The sequence below is a fragment of the Apis laboriosa genome, unplaced genomic scaffold (assembly GCF_014066325.1).
Source record: "Apis laboriosa isolate Shangri-la unplaced genomic scaffold, ASM1406632v1 scaffold14_cov150, whole genome shotgun sequence".
In the NCBI taxonomy this organism is placed as follows: domain Eukaryota; kingdom Metazoa; phylum Arthropoda; class Insecta; order Hymenoptera; family Apidae; genus Apis; species Apis laboriosa.
The window spans coordinates 1695194-1720251 of NW_025221798.1; the positions used below are offsets into that span (position 1 = coordinate 1695194).

The 25058-nt window shown below is 39.6% G+C and overlaps 1 protein-coding gene across 3 annotated transcripts in view; it reads right to left on the minus strand.

Moving 5' to 3' along the window:
- Positions 1-25058, minus strand: part of LOC122710626 (homeobox protein caupolican-like) — a 91590-nt gene that overhangs the window by 40738 nt on the left and 25794 nt on the right. For 2 of the 3 annotated variants that reach the window (XM_043928593.1, XM_043928594.1), the window contains exon 2: positions 5679-6074. In XM_043928593.1, the coding sequence (XP_043784528.1) occupies positions 5679-6074 (396 nt within the window). Of the gene's footprint in view, positions 1-5678; positions 6075-20793; positions 21438-25058 lie in introns of those variants that run through there. The other variant, XM_043928595.1, reaches the window with a different exon arrangement.

Below are 25058 nucleotides of genomic sequence, written 5' to 3' on the forward strand. Positions count from 1 at the left end.
TCTCTCTCTCTCTCTCTCTCTCTCTCTCTCTCTCTCTCTCAAGCATCCTAAATCAATTCGAACTGCTCGTCTAGCTCGTGCAGTATTGTTACACGAGCGACGAGGTTTCAGCCATAACGAATAGAAGGGAAATAAAGATCGGCGGGAAACAGGCGTGTATTTACGCGGATACGCGTTTACATACATTAGCAGAGCGAGCGTAGCGCGAAACACGCGTTTCACAGAGCCAAGAACCGTGTAGGCACATTGTATCGCATGCGAGCCGCGCGTAACTGCCAATTATAAGAGCGTAAACGGTCCGCGATTAAGAGTGCTACGTGTGTTACGCTTATCAATGAGCCGTAAAGTAACGCATTTCGTGATATCGCGGATCGGAATGCCGCGACCGCGCTCTTTCATCCAGCAGACATGCGACCGAGCAGATTCGAGCGGATGCAACCGTACCCCAAGGAGAGACGGGGCAAGCTTTCGATATTTCCATTTATTCGAACGATCGCGTGGGATCACACGACAACGTTGGTACAGAGATAAGGAAGAAATATTCTTTCGAGCCATTGGAACGCGTAAATCTCTCTATTATATATGGTCTGCGGCAAAAGTGAAATTTCGAGCTGATAACCAGGTTTGGAAAAATTGCTGAAATTTTTTTTCTTTTTTTTTTTTTTTTTTATTAGAAATATCTTAGATTATTTTGATCTATAAAGTATCTTGAAATTTGATTTATTGCGTTGTAATGATAATATTTATCTTAATTAATATTTGCATATATTATAAGTATAAGATTCTCTTTTTCTTGTTGTTAATAAAGTTTTTCATTGATTTTTAATTGTCTTTATTTTTGATATAAAAAATTAAATTTCCAAAAATTTGTATCGCTTTTTAATTGTCATTGAGTACAAAATCTCAGAGACGATTTTTTTTCTTGATTATTTTCTTTCTTTATTCTAAAGAATCACGTTTTAAATTTTTCCACATAGTTAAATATCCTGTATACATTACACATTACGAAACCTCGTATTTTCTCTGTTTTCTTACGTACCTTCAAAGTGAGGCTAATACGCAATTCAATTTAATTAACAGAAAACAGCAAAGACCTGGACGACACCAAACGCAGCGGAACCAGTCCATATCGAGGTCTATAAGTAGGTTCGTTGCAGTGCTACTACTTTTGCTTCCTGCCTCTCTTCGTTTCCTCTTTCGACTAATTTTCAGGTACAAATCGGGTGAAATTTTTCATCAAGTCGAGGTACATTATCGTACGATAACGTTCCTTTAATCGGCAATTTGTGAATAGCATTAACAAGGAACAGTGACATAATCGGCGTACGTTGTGTCGAGAAATATCCAGGGAGCAATTAACATCCGTTGAAACGCTGTGGTCCGTGAAACGAACTGTGAAATAGCAGAAATCACACCCCGACCGTTTAAATCCGCATTCCTCGCGTTCCACTCCCTCCCATTGCCAATAAAACGTCGATCTAAATTAATTTGTCGACACTCTCTGACTAAATGATTACAAGAGAGAGAGAGAGAGAGAGAAGAAAGAAATTGTATTAACGCACATAATCGTCTATAATCTATCATGCATTATGAAAATAAAATTCTATAAAATTTTCTTACAATGTTAAGAAAATTAGGAATTGTCTTATTATTATTTTAAATATGTTTGAAATATTGGAAAAATTATATTAATTTTAATTAATAAGATTATTAATTCACTATTATTTATTCGATTTAATATGATTATTAATAATTATTATAATAATATTAATATAATGAATTTTTATATAATAATTATATAATAATTATCAAAAATATAAAATTTTGAATTGCTATTTCAAATTTTATATATAATTCCTCATTGTCCAAGAAAATACATAAATACTTTTCTTATATATAAATGCTTTATCTTATATAACGCACAAATAACAATTGACCTTAGATTTCACTTACTACCCGCGTGATACCTTACAATCAACCAAACCAAATATGAAATCATCATAGAAACGCAACCCTCTTTGAAGAAATCTAACAATCATTTTTACTTTTCAACGAGATGAGATAAGCTTGGAAGCGATACTATCTTCCGTTATCAGTTCTGACTTGGACTGATTGTGCGGCAAAGATCAAAAGACCGCGGTTAGCATTTGCGGTTGTGCAGATAAGAACATCGAAAGAACGAAACCGTGTAACGACACGCGCACATTATCAGCCGCTAGATGGAGTCACGACGATAATTCTCTGGCTCGACGATCGGTGTCGCTCATAATCGATACACGATCGTAATATAAAGTACGAAACAAAAATTTGAACGTCGCGGCAGATCGTGGTGTACGTGATGGGGGATAGAAATTGCTCGTTATCTGCGATTCCATCCGATTCGTTCCATTTGTCGAGGTATAAAACGGTCGTGTAATTTCGACCAATGAAAGGTGGCCCGGTTATCGGAGGACACGCGTCGCTGATTGGCTGAATGCGATTCGGTCTCGCGCTTGGGGTGGAAATTCGTTATAAACTCGAACGCCACGAGTATCGACACATTTTTAACTATAGTTTTTTCTCGCTAGAGACGTGAAATTCTAGCTTACGTAACGACAATTGTAGAGAATGACAGCTAGCGAAAGACGAAGAGAAACTGGACTTAAGTGGATTTAAAAAAAATTTACGACGTATTGTTTCGATGTGAAATTACTCGCTTCACTTCATACAGTCAAAGGAAGAAGAATTCGAATGTGTAACGTATATATATATATATATATATATATATAAAGCATTCTTTATTTCCACCAATTTTTAAAAGTGTCGAACGAAATTCAATATCGATTCTGATCGATTATTTTGAGCAAAATATCCATGATTTTAAAAAAATAAAAATTTTTCGAATGAATCGAATAAATCCAGAATCGTTAAAAAAGGCGGTATTGTACTTCGATACTTGGTTAAACACCTTGCTATCTATCTATCTCTATCTATTTCATCACCTATTTATATCTCGGTTGTATTCCGTTAATTAAATCGAGGAAAGGCTGTTGAGATAAGAAACGAGCATTTTTGTCATGGAAACAGCTATTTCCGAATCGTGGAATCTCGCTTCCGTGTTGAAATCGAGATATGATAGTCGAACTTATTTTAATTTCAATTTTTATTGCATACAAAGATTTAAATATCTCGTGGCACTTGAGTAATAAAATTATAAATGATTCCAAATACGGTTCCATAGAAGGTTAAATTGTTTTTATACAATCATCAGTCTCAATTGATTAATAGGAGAGGGAGGAAAAATTGATTGTTCCATGATTTCGTCCGAACAACCAATTAATATAATTATGACGATAAATTTAAATTTAATTAGCCACTCCTCATTTTGGAGAATTTCCATATATATATATATATATATATTCGAAATAATAATAATAATATTAATAAACCGACCACTATTCTCAAAATATTTCGATGCAATAATTCGTTATATGAAAAAGAAAAGAAAACATACCTTTATACTCGATACACGCTACAGGAAACGCGTGTTTCGTATGATAAAAAAAATTTTCTCTACACGATATCCTAACATTTGATACGGGTTTGCCTCGGTTTGACCTTTCACTCTCTTGTGGGATTAATGCATCTTATCGTTCGAAACGAGGTCTCCATGAATAAAAAGGAGCTGAGAATAAATGCAGAATTTAATTATCAGCTCTCTCTCTCTGTTCCTTTTCCAGTTGAAACTCGCGCCCAGTCGAAGTCGCTTCAAATGGACTCGCAACATCTGGTGTGGCGAGCGTGTTTTCCACAGCAATCTTTTTATCGTTCCTACCTCCCTGTAGTGAGTATCCACGCTCGAGTGCAGATATAAATTGGCCGAAACGTTGATACAATCGACTATTTCTACACGTCTACGTCAATCGCGCGTTTTATCAGTCCTATCATTGATATCATGATTACGCGCAAACAGTTTTTTCTCAACACGCGTGATCTCGTTACAATTGCCGCTTGATTTTTTCCTTATGTTCAAAAACACTTCATTCGTTCACGTAACATCGTTCGATAATCATCAATTCGAAAATTACACATTATATTATAAAATTGGAATTTTCATTAATTTTAAACTACGTTTTCATTAAAACAACAACGAGAAATATTTTATTGTAACTGGAAGTTTAAACATATATGAAACTAACTACATTAACTATGAGTATATCTACAAAAAAGACGAAACTTCGAGACTCGTTTCATTTTTTGTCCGTAGAAAGACCGTAGAAAATGACAGCGAAAGAGAAAGAGAACTCAAGCATTCGAGAAGAAATTTATGATGTATTTTTCCAATACAAAATTACTCGTTTCACTGGATTCAAATATCCATATACGATAAGAAATGCTTCAGAAAATATCCGATAAAATACTAATTATCAACTCGTTGCTCGAGAAATAACATCATAACCTGTACCTTACGAATCCTCTGCATTCCATGGGTTAAACACATGTACAAAGTCTCACCATGTCAATCCTTCTCACCCTGAACAAGTTTTACAACGAACTTGAACGTTTCTCGTCTCCGCCTACCCATTCCTTTCGCACGCGATACCGATTCGATGTAATTTCAATGTCCGCGGTGACTTAATTACCCGACACTTTCGTCCACAGGCACGCGAGCGCCATCTCTCTCTCTCTTTCTCCACATAGTGTCACGTGACTCTGTTCGGAAACTTATTCTTAGCCGGTGTTTTTTCCACGCGATGAAAAGGAGCTCGGTGCGTGTCTGCGACGAGAAACGCGTGTTTCACAAGATTCTCAAGCGAAATGTGAGCGAAATTCGCTCCACGAAATATATAACCGCGAATCCATCACGGAGCCCTCGTTAGGAGGTAGAGAGACGCGTCTTCCGCGAACCGAAACTTAAACGAGATTATCGCTCTGCTCTCGACAGCCGCGCGTGAATAATTCGACGCAGACGGCGACGGAGCGTGGCTGGGAAGCGTGACTTCGAACAGACACGTATGGATTTCTCGTGGCTTCTATTACCGTGGATTCCAAGCTAATTCGTGGCAGGGCCGAACGCTAATCCGTCTTGAGTTCGGGCAACAGGAGTAATAATCGTCCGGCACGCCTAGCACGACGCCTCGATCAATCTGAGCCTACGATAACCGCGTATATCTCATCCGTGAAACGTTACAAAACATATTGCAAATGCGGGCGGATACATCTGCTTTTCTATTTCGAAATGAAGCTAATAAACCGTTTAATGATCGCGTTTATAAATACATAGTGGTCGTAAGTCTTCCGATTAGCCATGGAACGCGCTATTTGGACTAATTTATTCGTTCCGTAATATTTATTTTTTCAAATGCAATATGACTTTTTTTATGCTTTGATATCTTGATTGCAATCTTGGGAAGTAATTTCGAGCCAACTTCGAAACCTTACAATTCTCTTTCATCCAAGATATTCGAATCCCCATCAACTCGTCAAAATATTCCCACAAACGATAATAATTTATTTAAATAATATACTATGAATAATTCATCGTTTGTTGTGTAAACGCCGTTAATTGCCTTCGAACAATTAACCCGGCGACCTTCTTGCATGGAAACAGAAGGAAATAAGGAAGGAAGGAAGGAGAAGGAAAGAAAAAAAAAATAAAAAACCAGTCCAGTGATAAATACTTAAGGAGAGCTACTCACCAAAGGAGGGTAGAACGCGGAGCTGTCCATTCCAATGCTAGGATAGGGTCCTTGGTCAGTGGTGGAGGGTGTCGGCGTGGGATACGACGAGTAGGAGGTCGCGGTCGGTGCTAGCCTTGGATACGCTCCCAAAGCTAGCCTTGCCGCGCTGTCGTACTGACAACTGCACACAGATTGGCCGGTGACTGGATCGGTCATCATGGGCCTGCCGTTCTCGCAGCAACCGGGTCCCGTGGCACCCGCCACAGGGGTGCTCGCCCCACCGGAGGCGGCTGCCGCCGCGGCGCCGGTCGTCGTCGCCGTCGACGACGGTGAGAGGGCGCCAGGACTCAGGGCACCCCCCGACGACATCGCCGGCGACGTCGCCGTTGTTGGCTGCCCGCCGCTCACCAGCAGCTGAAAAATTTTCAATTTTTTTTTTGTCAATGTCGAGTTTATCGGATATTATAAATTTTTAAGGAACGATAGAAAAATGCGACAGGATTTCTATTGTGGAAATCGAATATCGATTTATGGGATAAGTTGAAATTAAATTTGAAAATTGGCATATTTTGTAATGAAATAATGAAAATGTATCCTGCTTTTATGTATTTTTAAATATAAAATATAAATATATTTTAAAGAAAGTGTAAGAAAGCGAAAAAAAATTATGAAAAAGTTGATGAACTTTTTAGAAATAGAATCTATAATTCATAAGAAGAGAAGTGAAAATATTAATCAATTTCAAGAAAAAACAAAATAATGAAAAATATTTATTCTTACATAAAAGATTTAATAAAAAAGATATATATATATATATATACAAACAAAATTTTCAAAAAAATTTTCCTAAAAAAAAACGATCGACGTGAATAAATATTGTAAAACACATCATCGATTGTTCGATAATGACTCGATTAATGATGCTTTTGACGAAAGCATAGATAAGAGATCTTGTCAATGAAACTTCAAGTGACTCAAACACATAATAATAATAAGATAATCAGCGAGATAAGAAATTTAATTGAATTAACATTAAAAAAAATGAATTTCGAAACATTATCCGCTAACATCTAATGAATTATAGATAATCATGCTCGAGTGTTGATTACCAGATGTATCAAAAAATTATACATAAACAAATTATATGGCAATAAAATCGTTTTTTTTTTAATATTGCATACAACATGATATAAAATCCTTCACGTATCCTCCAACCTTTTTTGTCCGTGACTCATGTTACCAGACCAGGATGATTCATATTACCTCGTCTCGTTCTCGTTTCCGTCAACAGGTATTTAGTTAACACCGTGTATCAATGCGCGTAAAAAATGTCCAAAGCACGAATAAAATGTGTATATATATACACGGAAATAAATTACAGAGTTGTAAAGTCGAGTATCGGGTTTAAAAATAATTCTAGAGCAAAGGGTTAATGGCGGTAATGACGGTAATTTCGAAAGCCAGGTGATACAAGCTTATCGTCGCGGATCCGATTATAAATGCGTGCTCGATAACTCGATAGCAATTCCGTGTTACTTTAATGGACGATAATCGAGGATCGAGTAGCGGTATCTGTCGTTATTAAACAACAGATGACACACGACAATTAACTTCTTAAAAAGTTACCGTCGACGCGAGGAGACTGAGAAGAGGTGAAATAAAAATAAGTTATAATTCACTTGAAAGAAAAAAGAAAAGAAAAGAAAAGAAAAATAAAAAATCTTCGATCGAAGTTTTCAACGTACACGTTTCTCGTAACTGGAATTATGTAGCGCGACATCGATGTCCCCTCGTGATCAGGGTTCCCCGATAGCAATAATTGTCACGTAATTTCGTATAATGACAGCCGTGTATACCGTGAATGCCACTCGAGCGTTTCGAGACCGAATAAATTAAATGGAAATTTATCGTCTCGCCGCTCGAATAAGTCAAATTGTCGGGATCAACCTTCGTACATCAACGAGCCGTGTTTGCACTTTTATAAACGATCAAATATCGCACGAAAATTATACTCGTTGCATGCTAATGCGGTAAGAAATGCTTCCGACCCCTTTTTACCGAATAAAAATACCCTCATTTGTTCAAACGATATCAGCGCAACGATGAGCTTGTGGAGACTAAAGATAGCAAATATCTTGTCGCGTATACCGTTTTCGTATATAATTGTTGTACACGGGCATAAAAATATTCTATGTTTATGTAACATGAAAGATTATTGCCTTATTGTACGGTATCAGTACACTAACAACAATAGATAAATAAAATAAAAATAAACTACACAATATTTGAAATTGGAGTATTTATTTGTTATTGTTCGATTTCTTTTCGCGGTTGTATTCGGTTATATTCGCGAGTATATTCGGGAGTCATCGGCTAAGTTCGGTAAGAACCGCTCTTGGAAACTCAGCGAAGCGTGTAATTTCATACCCAAAAAATACACCATAAATTTCTTTAAATTTTCTTTTCGTCTTTCATTAGCTGTCATTTTCTGTTGAGCTAGTATTTTCGTGTTTCTTAAGTAGATAAATGAAAAGAGAGCATGCCTCGATATTTTAACGGATTCAAAAATTTAAAATCTGAAATTGAATAAAAGGTTAATAACGAATACATATTGTAAAAAGGAGGAAAGATATTTCTATGAAAAGTGAACGATCTATTGATCTAAGTTGGAAGATTTGTAATAATATCGATAATTAATATAAACATTTATCCATACATAATCGAAAAAAAATATAAAGGTATATAATGTATATTTAATTGAACAAGTTCCTTATACTTTTGGCTTGAAAAAAGAAACGAGATCTATATCACGTAAGGAGAACAAGATATTAACGTCATGGTAACTATTTAATTAAAATTAATAATTCCTACAATATAGAATCGCTAAACAAGAATAAAAAAAGTCTATCTCGTTGATTATACCTGTTGCACGCGCTGGAAAAAAAAATGTGACAAATAAATGCAAAATTGAGATAGAATTGTCGACGATAATAATAAACATGCCAATTGATTATTTAATTACGCATGTGCAGACTGATTTACATAATAATAATCACATATATAATAATTCCGAGCAGCTATACCTCACCTAGTTTCTTCATAACTTTTCAAGTGGAGATGTCTACTCGAGAAGGACTCTCCATCCAGCTTACTCTTAAGTGCACTGGGACTTCCATTTGAATAATCATACGATTGGCCAGAGAGTAACCTGTCATTTTTGCATGGAATCCTTATGAATGTTCTTGGATAACATTGATGATAAGTTATAGGATATAATTCACGGAGTTGTGGCTATTTAGATAATCACGTGTAAGATATAATATTTACAAATTATCTACACGGAGAGAATTGAGCGTAATTAACTTAAATTAGATTATGGAATACAATTTTTTCAATATGAGGCGCCATTTTTTTTTTTTTTTTAGAAAATTGAGCTCGAAAACTTAGACAGATATATATATGCACAATATATATTCGAACGCAACTTAAGCTTAATAATTTTCTCTTTCTAAATCTTCAATAAATTAATCGTTCCAGATTCCAAAATACCCGAAAGTCTCACGTGTACTACCACTTCCTCTCCGTTTATTCCAACTCTGTAAACGAAATTCTGTCGTAAGGAGGGGAGGCAACGGTGGCGCGATCCCGCGATTAATCGCTTCCCAAAGGCAGCGTACGTCGTCGATCTCTCTCGTGGAGTGCTCACGAGGGAAGGATCGCGTACATATATCGCGGCGTGCTTCTCCGCGGTAAATTAGCTCGCGGTAAATGAGGATGAAATGAATCCTGGTAATTAATACGGCAAGGGCGTGGAGTTATTTCGAGAGAACGAGGCTCAGAAGAATGGAGAGAAAGGAGGCAGAGGTCTATCGTAGCATTGATAAATAAAATCTTCGCCCTTTTAATTTTCTTATTCCCTTACTTTCGCAATTTTTTTTATTTAAAACAACCATTTTCATCTACTCCTCCTTTCAAATATATTCAAATATCTATATCTATACAATTCGATATATTTTCTGGTAGATACAAATTTTCGTATCAAATTCACTAAGGTTGCGATCGAAAAAAAAACTTAAGTTAAGCGCATAAAATTTTTCACGACAAGAAAAACTACCCACACGAAACATTGCGAATTAAAAAAAAAAAAAAAAAAAGAAAAAAGAAAAAAACTATAAAAATATATTTTAGACTTTTTGGAAACGAAACGATCGAAAATAAATATCGTTCTCCTTCGTGTGAAAAGGAAGGAAGGGGGAGAAGGAAAAACGAAGGAAAAGAGGTTCGCTCACGTAGAATCTTTCTATTCGTAGAATTCGTGTGTCGAAATCGGACGGTGCGTGTCGCCCACGTGATAAACGAGGATCAACGAAAACATTATTTTCACACGCACGATTTTCTTCCCTCCCTTTTGTTTTCGCTACGGTGAAGAAGAAGAAGAAGAAGAAAAAGAAGAAGAAATCTCGAAAGGGGGGAGAGAAACGGAGGATGGGTACGTCGCCACCGTTTTTTATATAAAACGACCGTATCTTTCGTGGCGCGGACATGTTTACGAAAAACGGGATTCCACGTCGCGCTAAATAGTCATAAGATATTTCGACGCCCCGTGGACGTGCCGGCTACAAATTTCACCCGATAATTTATCGCCTATGGATATACCTAAATAGCGTCCCGGCGCTGGAAATTGGACGGGCGCGGATCACCCGTACGATTCCACGCCATTCGTATGCGCGACTTTTCATTTTTTTTATTTGCGGACCAAGCCGTCGGGACCACTTTCGATAAAAAAAAAAAAACCCCAACAACAACCCTGCACAAACGTGGACAAGTACAACATGAACGTCGTATCCCGAGATATTGCCATAAGCGGATTCTTCTAATTAAATCGACACACGTCCGCCGTAATTAGTTTAAAGAGCACCGATGTTTCTCTATTTCCACCAGAGAAACAGCCCCCTCTCTTCTCTCCGAGAGGCACCCAGTCCAAGCACGCCCCGAAAGAGAGAAGCTGCTGGGGCAAAAATAGACGAGAAAAAAAAGGGCAGAGACAGACCCGGAAGGGAACGAGGTAAACCGAACTTTCGTGAATAAAGAGACGGGTGTAGGAGCAGGAGGTGGAGAAGGAGGAGGAAGAGGAGGAGAAGGAGGAGGAGGACGGGTGGTACACCTCGAGGCCGTGACACATGCGTGGCGGCGTGCGTGTGCGCCCCGTAGCACGCTCTGGGGTCTACACCCAGGGAGCCTCCCTCCTTCCCTCACGAGTGTGTCGCGCTGCCTTTATTCCTGCCACGTCTCTCCTCCTCGTTTCGCCAATTCGTCTCTCACGGAATGTTCCGGCTCCTCGGAACGCGTCTCGAGCCATTCACGCCCTGCTGGGTTTCCCATCGGAACCTTTTAAAAGCCCGCTTTCACCCCCGCGGCACCGTCAACCACCGCCGAGATAATCCTGAGAGAACGGTTCGTCCCTTTACTTTGACGCTTAACCTCCATCGATATATAGACCGTTTATCGTGAGAATGGTGAGTAAATCCATTTTTTGGTTAATGGATTTTGTGAATGATTCATCAACGTAGATATTTTTAAATATCTATTACAATATTGTTAGAATGATGACATTACAGGTTTTTTTTTTAAATTATTTTAATTTATTCTTTTCAAATGTTCTATTTTAGCGTTAGAATCTTATTAATATGCAATTTTGATAGACTTGAACAAAATCTAATATGGTTTGAAATATATAGATAAGAATATATTAACGAAATATTTTATACGAGAAAAAACTTTACCTTATTTCAATCGGTTAACGATTCGATAACAGTCGCGAATCAACCCCTCCAAGAGTGAAAAGAATCGTTGTCGACTAATTCTCCGCGCGAGGCTTCCTATACGTAAATTACGTATTTCACCAGAGACAGAGAAAGAAAGGCGAGTAATTGAGAAATAAAATCGAAATCCAGCGAAGAGAGAAAATACGGTCGATCGTGATAGCCGGATAATTATAACGTATGTTTTAATTGGAAGACGCTCGAAGCGGTACGAAGCTGGTTTTCGAGTGTGTGTAAGCGCGAGCGGGCCGAGAAATGGTTCGTGGAAAAAACCTTAAGTATGGTTTATCGATGATCCAGCGCACGAATAAGCGATGCGTGACGCAGGTGTAAAGAGAACGTAGCCTCTTTCGACGTCGATGATGAGGAATAATTTACTGGTACTCGAACGTGTAATTTCGACGTAAGCGCGGCAACCCCTTATTCCCGACGGCCGCGAATATACAATGTATCGATACGCTAAATAAACTGGCGCACGATCGATGGCATCGTCGCCTCTGTCGAGATAATCGTGCATCCACGTTTTATTAAACAATCGTTCCAATAACCGAGCATCGTTTCCTTTACCAACGAAATATATTTACGATCTCGTGTCGTATCGATTTACGCAATCATGAATCGGAAGTGCGTCCACGAGGCTGTAATTTTGGATTATCATGGTGGCCGATCGGCCGATAGATATCGCGTTCCAATATCGGGCACGATAAAACTCTCGGTTGCCTCTTCAAACTTTCTCCCAAAAATCGTTCGACTGATTAATTTCGATCGGCGTAATCTCGTTTTCGAGAATCTCGATGATAGCCATCTCTAAAACTCGAATGTTAAGACGCAAATTCAAAAGACTCGATACTTCCGTGTCACGTATACACGCAAAGCGAGCTAGAAACGAAGCCGATGAATATGGTGCACGGGCCGAGTCCTCCCTGGAACAGGACTCGGTCGTGTAAAGGATTCTTCATAAACAGGATTACACGTGTTAAAGTTGAGCTAAGTAGCGGTTTGATCGCTAGTTATCGCCTCTCGTGCAAAGTAACCGGAGAAACTTGACAATGTGGCTCTCCTAGAGAGCCACCACCACTGGCACACGCGACGAAACAACAAACGCGGATATTTCTCAACAACCGATCTAGCGGGATCACACGACAGAATTTCGAATTTAATCCTTACGATAATTTACACGAGACCGATAATTTGATCCAGTGAAAGAAGTAGAAGAAAAAAATATTCTCGTTCGTCTAATATGGAATATAATATTTATTCCATGTTATATGAGAGATATAAATATCAAAATTATCATCCTAAACTAGTTAGATAGTATTCATTTATGAATTTTAATTTTTGAATATTGAAAATAAAAATTTAGATATAATCGTTATTACATTGTATATAATAAAAGAAAATACTAATATTATTTGCACTTATATCGAAGAGAAAAAGATTGCAATAAGTATTTCAATATTTTTCAATATCTTATATTCTTGAATATATATCTTTTTTTCTAATTGAATTCACAAACAACAATACGTCGTAAATTTCTTTAAACGTTTCGATCCCTGTTCGTTTTTCGCTGGCTGTCATTCTCTAGAAAGCTCGAAATTCACTTTTTCGCGAGTTTATAACGAACAAGTATCATAAACACAGGCAGAAACCAATAGGAACGCGATAGGCGCGCGCAATTCGCACGAAAAAGATGGCGGATCAGGAGGGATAAGAATGAGACAGCCTCGACGACTTCTCTAGACCGATTCTCTCCTTCCGTCCCTTCCCGTGCATCGCTCCTACCACCTTCCTCCACCATGTGTCTTTTTCTCGTCGCTCGAAATCTCGAGTACACAGGGAGAGAGCGCAGGAGCCTTCTTCTCTTCACCCCTCCGCCCGCCCCCCACCACCTTTCCACGCGCGAGATCTTGTACGACAACGGCATTTACGGCCCCCCGGACCCCTCGGCCGCCCTTCTTTTCCGCGACAAATTAACCGTTACGGTGATCCTTTCTCTCTTTCATTCCCTCTCGTGTGTCCCAGATTAAATACAACGAGTCACGTGATCGCAATTTGTCTCTATCGGTGGTGAAATAGAAGTTAATCGGATTTCGAGCTGTGTTATCTGTTGTCTCCGCGCTGCGTAGAATATTGTTTTTATCTTAAACGTCTCGATAAGCATACGCATATGCTTGCCCACGAGCGGGTTTCACTTTCCGCTGTATTTATTTTGGAATGCAATTTATATTTTACGAAATTGCAGGAGCTGGACTAAATTTAGCCGGAATGAATTGAAAATAAAATTTTGTAAAAAGTGTTTTTTCTTTTTTTTTTTTTTTTCGTTTATTCTCGCACGAAGAAAATTCTTCCGAAAGGGAAGCTGCTTCGATTTTTATAAAATTCCTATTTATAGCGAGTATCTTTTTATCTTTCGATTCACGCACTTTATAGTCGTATAAACAAAATCGTAACAATGGAAACGAGGAAAAGAATCGGCCGTAAGATTCGTAACGAATCGTGATCACGTACGACGAACACCAGATGGCGGTGAAATATCGTATATTAATGTTGGCAACAATTTAACGTTAATTACCTCGTAGGGCTAAAGGGCGCCACGGAATGCCAAGAACGGTTTCGTGGCGGCTTTAAAAACGTCTAGATGGAAAAGGATGCGCGCGAGGGGCCGCCGCGAGAAGATCTATTTGAAGCCTTAAAGACTCCGTTAAAGTGGCTGTAACTCGACGTTAAGAAGGCGTGAACGTTAACCGTACGAGTGACGGGTCTGACGGTATTTTTACGCGCCTTGCCGAAACACGTTTCTTTTTACGATTCCGTGTCGGGGAAAATCTTCTCGAAAAAATCTCGCTTATTTGATTTTTATATTCGTGATCATCGAGAGACAAACGAGATTCTCTCGATTCTCTCTCTTCTCCACCTAATCGTCAATGTTAAAATTGAGATACAAAAGAGAAGAAAGGGAGAAGGGAAGGAAAAAAAAATATGGAGCATTCTTTAAATTTTCATTCGCAATGCGAAATATAAAATTCAACTCTTGGAACTCTCGGCACTCTCTGTCTTTTCTGTGAAATTCAATCTATACGATATATACATATCGATCGTTTTTCTCAGAAACGACATTCCTGCCGGATCAGCCGGGTATATACACCCTGTTGCGGCCAAGAGAAGAGACTCGTGCTTCTCGAGAAATAGTGAAAAAGACAAGTACCAGATTCACACCACGATTAAACTTTGTTTTAGAACATCATTTTTTTCTAATACTACTTTTTTTTTGCTAATCTCTAACTTTTGTAATACTTGTAAAATAAAATATTTAAATAAATGAAAAAAATTTGGAAAAAAAAAATAGTTCCCGAAAATGAAGTTTAACCGACTACCAAATCGAAAGTCTCGGTTTCCGTGCGGATGAGACACGTGCACTTTTAAAGAGAAGCAACCGGTTTCCGCAAGCGTGCGTGTAACGTCGGTGCAGTAGGACGGTGTTGTGTGCCCGGTAGGTAAGTACGTGCGAGAATCCGTGGCGTAATTGCCGATTCCGTCAATCATCGAGGGCAACCGAGCTTCAATGCCTTCCACCGAATCTTCTTATCCCGAATAAACACACCGGATAATAACAAAGTATAACCGGATAACGATGGTATAATAAGCGCGAGTTAACGAAGTGAACGGACCACGAAAAATTCCCCTGTTCGGTCATGCGATGCACGCGTATAATACGCAAGACGTGAAGTGCGCGCGCGCGAGGCTTGATATCTCGCCAGGCATTATTGTAACCGATCACACGCCGTCGACAAAGTAATAATTTTCACGGAGTAATCGCGCAACGATCACGGACTTCTGTGTGGATCGTTACAAATTGCCGCGTGTATATCGAAATAAACGCGGGGAGAGATTTTTACGCGTCAAATAAACCGCAATTAAATTTTTCAACCTTTAATAAGGGAGGAAATATATAGTTGCAACGATTCGAATAAGTTTCAAGTTTCTCTTCTCTTACGCTTGTATGTATACGCGTTTATCGAAAAAGTGTAGTGTACGAAATTCGTAAATATCAGGTGCAAGGCATAACCTCGAGCCGAGACGGTAAATCGAAACGGCATTTAATCTCGTTCACTGCGTAATTATCGATTACACAGTGCAACCCGCCGTAGCACATTTTTCCACTCGACGAAGGAAAATCGTTGTTGGAAGATGTATCTCTCGATCCTTCCAATCGAAAGTTCGCCGACGACATCGTCCGTGAACGGTAAACAAAAAGAGAGTGGATGAAGGACAGTGAGAGAGAAGGGTAGAGGCGGGAAGGGATAGGGGAAAGGGAGACACGAGGAGAGCGTAGGCCACGATCCTGAAAACTGATATTACGGAGATATCGAGCGCTTCCGTGTCCAGGGCCGTAATTATACAACGAACCGATGTACCCATTGCGCCATGCGCGTTATTGCCATTATGCGGATGTAACTTTTGCTCGAACAGATGCTTCGATGTTGATATCGAAATCGCGCGACGCGCTCCGCTGAGAACGACGCTGAGGACGTTACGATAGCGAGAAAAGAGGGGTGTAGTATGGTTTGACATGGCTAGCGATCCAACGCTAGCTCGTAAATTTAGCGGTAAGCGAACCTAATCGTCGTCGTTCATTAGATGCGAGATATATATATATATATATATATGTATACACATACGTTTGTTGCATAAGCAGATCGAATTCCAGATTTTTCATTTAAAAGAACTGTCATTTAAAAGAATATCGAGTCTTTGTCATATATTTGTTTGAACTGTAATTAATCAATGATAATGGCTACAAAAATGTCATTACGTCTATTATACTATTTACAAGTAAATATTTCATTGGAAATGGAATTTTTATTTGTTTGATGATTTTATTAAATTTTATATTATATACCTTAGTATCATAAAGATTTCTTTCTATTAAATAAATAATGATATGAACACGTTAAGATAATTCAATGTCGATAATCAAACGTTTAATTTTGCCAAAGTAATCATCGAAGAATGATGAATATAATGAATATAAATACGTATGTTCTTTGCAACGATAAAACATCATTCCGTTTTCGTTGAACGGTTTAATTAATGCACATTTATCGGTGACTTGTTAACAAGTGACGACGTAGAAAGAACAGTGGTACTAATAACTTTGTTACTAATTATTCGCCGAACGAAAAAGTAATTACCATCGTTACGCGGTCGCGCATAATCGGCGAACAGATGTTCCCGCGTAGAAAGTCGACCTGTTCGACGTGTTTTACGGCTGCTGACAAATAACGGAAGAATGGCGATCGATGCGTTGTCGGTGAATTTAACGAGCCACGGCCAATTGCTGCTTCTCATTACGCGTTAACAAACCGAATTCTTAAACCGTGTCTGCGAACCGTGTGTCCTCAACCTTTATCCCCACCACCGCCTCTTTTTCTCTGCCTGTAATTGCTCGTTTCACCGTAGAGTGGCGACATTCGCGCAAAATAGTACCGAACGGTGAAACTGAATTGTTGTTGCATAGCTTCCATCAAAAATACCTATTTTTATATCGCATTCTTTAACTATCGTTTCCTTCAATGATGAATTAATTAATATCACTAGGCCGAATTACGAAACGTGAATCCAACGTGAATATACCATTCACGCGTCCCAGTTCACAGGTGTATCGCCGGCATATCATTAACATCATATTAGTTGGATTCATGTTAACACCTTGCCCACCCCTATAACGTAAAGAAGCTTCTCTTGTATCCATGCTGATCAGTTTATTTTTGTGTACGTGAATATTTATCAAGATGAATGATACACACGAAAGAATTTGATAACGGCTTATAAAACGGCCATTGTTATAAAAAGATTTGAATCAGATTCTTCACAAATTTAAACGTACTTTTAAAACGTCTTCTTTTAAAGCGTATCGGCCCATAAATTTTTTTTAAATATAAACTTGAATATAACTTTCTCGTCAATTAAACGGTCGCACATAAAACGGATCGAACGCATTCCGTGGCAAGAATTTCATTAGCACGTAACTGTTGAAAATGCTGGAAAATTGAACGTGGCGTGCGCGTTAAATGGACGCGCGGGAACCGCAACGAGATTAATCACTGCCGTTTGAAATTCTTTTTTTTTTCGCGGTTAAACGATATACGAAAATATACATAAATGAGACAGAGAGAAAGAGAAGGAGAGAAATTTTATAAAACAGTATATAACTCGTTTGCGGCAATATTCATCGGGTTCGTTTAATTAAAGGCACCATTATAAGGCATCCTTTCAATCGACCAACGATAAACATAACCTTTCTCCTCTTCGTCTCGACGCTCCCCAGGCTAGGGGAAAAATTGAACGACTCTCATCGTTTAACTCGCAATAACACCGGCCGAAAGAAAGGAATAAGGGAGAGAGGAAACGTGCGAGCAGAAAATGAACGGAACAAGCGGCATCACTACTGGAATCCCTCCACTTACCAGTAAATATATTAACTACCTAATCTGTAATCGCGAATTTTACGATTCTTAGGCTACGCGCTATACCCGGCGATCGTATTATAAATTCACGTAAGTAGGCTATAAACTCCAATTATCGTTACGCACATTTCCGTAGAAATGATTCGCGTAAAATATTTATTATCCTGCACGACAAGAATTGGCCTCGCGATCGTAAAGCATCCGCGAAGCTCGTGTAAACTGTTTATTTAGACGGCTCGAGAGACGAACCGTTTCGACTATTCACCACTGCCGGCAATTAACTGCCGGTTTTTTTTCCCCCCCCTTTATTTTCGCTGCCTCGACTTTATAAGCCTCGTTGCAACCTGCGCGCATGTAAACGCCCCGGTAATTCGTCGATCGAGAATACGTTAAGATAGGAAACACGCGCGGTTACGAGAGAAGATAACCGACCAATTATCGTTGTTCCATATCGCGCCGCGTATCGGCATTTGAAAGTTACAGATGACGAACTTACTTAGTTAAAAGCTTATCCTCATTCGTTGGCTAACGGAAATATTATGCATACAATACATGGAATCTGCTAGAAATTGTTACTTATGGTAAAGATGCTTGGTTATTCAAGATTTTAAATACAGGAAGGCAATTAGTTAATTTACTTAGAACGTACTTAAAAAAAATCTACGCTAATTGCCGACTTCCAGGGATCAGTTGAACAAATTAATCTTCTCATAAATATAGAATAAAACGTAAATACACACGCGAGGTAAATAAATGATCAAAGAGAGCAATCTTCCTGCACCGCGAATACAATGCCAATAATACTTTAACAATACGACAAACAAGAGTGACGGTTGGCTCGCGATGAAATGACGATTTCAATGTGGCTTTTAATGGCGCTTACTTCAGCCTAAAGTTCGCGCGCGCGATTGAAACGCAGCTAAAGGAACAAAAGGGGTCGCGTCCCCTTTATCATTGGGTTAATCGAAATGAAGGAAAAGCTTGAGCTTTAAAAGCGCGCGCCACGATTAAAAAGAACAGTGCGAGAATCGAGTCTCGACTCTCTCCTCTCGACCGATGCAACCTCGCACCTTTCTCGCGAGAGCCCATGCGGGTATAAGCCGAAGGCTACCCGTATTATTATCTAGTCTTGCCGTTGCACCTGCGCGTAAGTGCGTCGTTTCGATGTTATTTTGTGTTTGAGAGTCTCCTTCCTTTTTTCGGCAGCGGGATGATTACGCGCATGCGCGGCTCTCGTGGCCACCCCTTTCCGCACGCTCCCCGCCTTCGTGATGATCATGGACCGATCTCGTAAATCAGAATTTAATTTTCCCTCTTGACCAGATACGAGCAACGGATTTAACAAGTGACGAAATCGGGTACACGCGCGGATAAAACTCGAGGAAATTATTATACGTCGGAATTTTGATCGAACAATTAATTTCAGTTGGAAAACGATACCGTGATTGAATATAGGTTAGTATGCTTCTAAAGAATAAATGACGATACTCTTAAATTAAATTGAAAATAAGAAAGATTTATGGAATGTTTATAGAAGTTTTAAATTAATTAGTTTAATTTATTTTTAAAGTTTTTTTCACAAATTATTTTTAACTATTATATATAAAATATTAATATAGAATAAAAAAAATGAATTTATTCAGACAGAAATTTTAATCAATTCACATAATCGTAAATCTTGTATGCATCAAATATATCTTCTCATCAAAACAATTTACTATATATTACATAAATATTAAGAAAATTGAAAATAATTCTCTATTAAAGTACAAACAGACAAAAGTACTTATCCACTTTATTAACGTCTAATTTTTTAGAAAGTACAATTCCTATTATTCAATAATTTGAAATGTCACAAGTATCTTCATATTTACTGCCTGCTATCGACTTTCTTAGCTAATCTTTAAATATAAAAAAAAGAAAGTTGAATGAAGTAGATTAGAAAACTATTTGAATTAAATTATTTGTAATGACGTAATCAATGAAATTAAAATAGTAATTTCTCAGAAGAAATTAATTTTCATTATGATACAAGTCAGTTGCTAACTTTAGAACAAGTATTAAATGTTTTTATCAAATAGTTAGACGTGAGATATCATAACTTGTAAGCGACGGCCGTCGGTACACATTTACGAGAAACAGGTGTATAGCTATAGAAAATCACCTAATTTAATACCTAACATTTCGTTACATAAAATTTACTGGAATTGATTGAAAATAATTTTTATACGTTTATAAATTAATTATGCAAACATTTCCAAGAGAAAATATAAATTATCAAAAACATAAATCAATAACGTAAATTAATAACGTGTGCGATATTGAAGCAATTTTATGAAACATTGTAATCGTATCGTGAATAGGATATCTTAAAAAGCGGAAACTAATAAAAGTAGTATATAATTACCTGTGATATACTTCATAATGCCTTTACTTTCACGAAAAAAAAAAAGAACAGAAACGATCATTCGTCATGATTAGAAGGATTTTGAAATTGCCAACCGATAAAGAACCGTCATTATAGAAATAATTGAATCTGATTTTGCAGATAAGGAAATAAAACTCATTACCAACACCATCATCACCACGGCATCGGCTATGAATTATTTACTATGCGATTTTTCTCGAAATTATAACTTTGCTATACGCAGAGATTACGCGATAATGTTTCGAACGATGTCATCTTGCATCAAAATCATGAACGACAACTTTTTATTCTCGAAAATGCTTTTAATCACGACACGCGTATGTTCTTGTCACGAACACGATTGACGAGAAATCTAATAAAAATCTTCGAGATTCAAATCTGACATTGAATGAAATGTTTTATAGTTTATGACTCACCTGGGACGCCGACGGATACGAGTATCCGAACTGCGCGTACGCTGACATCTCAGCCGGTTTCGACGAACAGTTTTTTTCTTTTCGTTACGTTGTCTCAATGTCTCTTCGCTTAACGAAAAATTGGGTCACAATCGCACCTGCACGCACTACACTCTCACTAAGTCAGTACTACTATCGACAACGAGGATAACACGAAACTAATAACGAGTCGAATTGTGACGAATGATCGCGATATATCGCGAACGGTGATTGCCATCAGGGTGTCTTTGAGTCGTGACCGAAGAATTCGACCGACGACCACATGTCGAATCTTGTATTTCCCGTGGTGCTCGGTCAGGAGGACGTGCCAGCTCGATATCCAAACTCGAATATCCAACAATGTCCCGAAAGTGTTCACAGATGAATCCAGTCAATGGCACGAGAAAAGGGCAAAAGGATGACGGGGCACGGTTTGAAGTTGAAATTCGCACTAATGAAAAATCTTGGGATTGAACGCAGAGCGCAAACACGTCACACTTTGGGTTCACGTCACCGCGAGAAAAAGAGAATAGGAATAGAAGAACGTTGTAGCGGCGCGTCGGGCGATGGGACGGACATTCGGACAGACGACGAAGCGTCACGAGCGATTAGTTATAGAGTTTGTTCGTTCGTTCGGTCCGTCCCCTGCTCTCACAGGGCACTCCAGTCTGCGACTGACTCGCCACCACTCACACCACTTCAGCGGCCTTCCACTCCGCTCCGTCCCAGTTCCCCCTCTGGCGAGGAAAACCGAAAGCAACGTCTGCCCCCACTACCGCAGCGTAGGACGTGGTTCTTACGGAACCGTCCAATCGCGCCGCTTCGCACTACCCTACGGGCGTGTCACGTGGGACGGTACGTGGCACGGGATTGGCCGGCCGTTTGGCGCGCGGGCGTCCTTTCGAATCGAACTTGCCCACGAGCGCGACGACGCCTTTTGCCCCACCCGCCGAGAAACTACCGTGAAACGATCCCGCCGCTGTTCCCCCCGCCAAGACTCGACAAACGGCCACGGCGGAACAAGGAGAAACGAGTATGTTTACGCGAGTCTACTCTTGTCAACCCGACGGCGAGGGACTTAAATAAATCTGCCGGCCTCTCCCGCGCTCTCTCGCCAACCCTCACTGCCTATCCCATCCTACCCACCCACTCTATCTTTCTTTATTCTCCGACGAGCCACCTTCTTCCGGCTTATATCGCGCCATTGTCCGGCTTCGTGAAATCGCCGAGTACTACGATGCGTCGTGCCGCCTGTTTCCACGCTTCTCGGCCCTCGAAAACTTTGTTACGGCTACGTGACACGAAACGGCGAAACGTTCGGTTTACAAGGACACCCTTCTCGAGAGTTTTGCGAGGGACGAACACTCCACGAATGTTTCGGGGGAATTGGAGAGTAACGTCCGTGACGAAGAGAAACGATTCGAGGAATTCGAGTGGATCGAAGCTTCTATGGTTTATAAATAAAAAGTGGTCGTCGAAGGTTCTCGAGCGTTCGAGCTGCATGCAGAATGAACCTCGTAAAATTTTTTTCCATCATCCCGTGGATCGTAACCGCGACAAAGTTGGAGATACGTCGCGAAAAATGCGAGTCCCTCGAATCGTGTCGAATCGTTCGAGGATCGAGAAGAGATCTCGCAGGGAACGAGGATAGAACATCTTGGAACATGTATGAATGAAACAATAAAACAATAGAAGGTGTACGAACTGCATTCATTAGATCGTTATCGTCCCCCTTGTAGCGTATTATTCCATTTAGAAAACCAGTTTCTTGTTTTCGCTCACATTATTTACTAAATAGCTAGTTTTTTTTTTAATTTGCCGTTCAAATCTCCTTCATTATATCTTTCCGGCAAAGATTAATGGACAGGTAAGTTATTATAGGTTACTTTCACGGTACCCTAGTATCTAGTCTTTACGAAATCTAATCGTAACGTCGATTATTATTATCCGATTTCTAAAAATTATTTTTCGAAAATATTAATCGTCAAGTTTCTAAATTTCTAAGACATTCTCCTAATACGAGCCGTTTAAAAATATGGATATCTTCACTGCACGACAAAGTCACCCGAAACCCGCAATTATTTCGAGCAGCGCATAAATCTCTCCGCTCTAAATCGAGTCGAATATTCCGAGGGAAACGCTTTGGAGATTTCACGGACGTGGTCCGGTCGTCGGAAGGATTAGCCACGGGGATCGTTCGGTTTCCGTGGTATTTAGAATAATTTCACGGGTTATTAGACGGCGGTTACAACCGTTTCCCGCAAACGAGTATTTATCCGGCAAATTAGAGTGTCTTGGATTAACAGTTGTTTCGAACGTTCGCCTCATTCAAGATGGCGCTTACCGTATTTACCGTAGTGCCACCGTATTTATTCGTTACACGTTGCAATTCTTATCGCGGATATACGATCATGATATAAAATTTCTTCAAATGCTCGTGCTCGTAATCTCTCTTCTCATCTTTCACCCGTCATTTTTCATCATCGTTGTTGTCAAATCGAAAGAAGTTTCACGCGCTTTTGCCTCTCCCACTCCCCCAGTCTCGAAGATTTTAATAATTATCAACAACCGTCTGTTCTGTTCAAATAAACTCGATTTCGCTTTGTCTTCAATTTGTTGTTAATTTTCATAATTTTCTACAATCATGATTTATCGACAAAAATGAAACGAGGATCCAATTCCCGTGAGAGCGTGCGAACGTTTCGCGTTTTTCCGCGTGCCATGCTTGGTCGGCCATGTGTTTTATTCGTGTCAATGCGGGCCGGACGATTTTCCACCACGTTGCCTCGAGCAATTTGCAAGACGGCGTGCTACGTGCACTCTGTATATAGGGACGCGTGAAACGTTCTGACAGCCTTCCCTCTACCCCCCCCCCCCTCCCAATTCGTATCGGCAGTTTATCGCGCGAGAAACGCTCCGTGGACTTCGTGGATTTATAGAGAAGGAGAGAAAAAAAAAGGAGGGAAAGAAAGGAAGAGAGAAAGAGACGCGGAAACGTGTTCGAGGAGGAAATATGGAAAGCGGAGGAAAAAATGAGAGAGAGTGGAAAATGTTTGGTTGCGTGGCAACGCAAGATTCAGTGCCGCTAATAGGATTAGCTGACAGGTCGACGAGGTCTTTGGAAGATAAGGATCCCGAGGAGGTATCCTCGGTGTGTACCTGAGCCTGAGGATCGTTCAAGGAGGCGACGCAAGGCCCTTTCGAATGATTTATTGCGCTGCGTAAACCTAGTGACCTGCCGATCACGCCCTCTCGACGAACAGTCGCCGACATAATGCGAGGTTTTCGAGGATACGTTGTGGGGTCCTCTGGCCACTGTATCTCGGCCGTAGCGACTTGTCTCGTGCCACGAATCCCTTTCAAACAGTCAACGCGACCCGTCAAAACCGCACAATAACCCATTTAATCCTGTTTCAACTTGGCTCGCGCGCGTACACCTTTGTTTACCCGCTCCGCCGCAAAACGGAGGCCTCGCCCGTTCGATGTCCTCTTGTTTGCGCGGCAAATATTTTGCCGGCTGCTCTCGGGACGCGAGGAAGCCACGAACCGTTCGGCCGACGATCGACACAAGGGAACGCTTGAGATTAAGTGGACGCGATTCTTGGATTTGTGAAAATAATGTATGATTGTTTTAAGAATGAGGTTATGTTCGACTAAGTGTAAATGGCCACTTTACTTAACCTTGCAACGGTATAAGGAGGCTCTTAACTCAGCAGGGATATGCATTTTTAACGTATCGATCTTCGAATATTCTAATATTTAAAGGATCTCGATGTATTACGGGAGATTGGACAGAATTTAAATTTAATCGACATTTTGTTCTTCTTGTTATTATATATGTTATCTTAAGATCATTTGCTATCCATGCTAGCAACCTTATCAAAATTCTATGTTTAAAATGTATTCTATGTTTAATAGAATTCTCGATGCGCTCGATGGTTTTCTTTTTACGCATTCAATTGCCTACAAACGTAAAAATTAAACATAACCTAAAAGATTTTTTGCCACTTAATTGCACGAGACACGCATCATACATGACCATTAGAAAAAGATACTTTATATCGTTGTCCAGAATCGTACATCAAAGAATACTTCTGTGAGTAACGCTTAAATATCCCAGTGCGTAGTTAACGCCGGTTAAAGACGCATTGTAAATCTCAGCGCGGAGAAATATCCGGGGGCCAGTTGCACCGTCGTTTCATGTTTACAGCCGTCAAGTTTTTCAAGTGTGATAAGGCAGAAGGTTC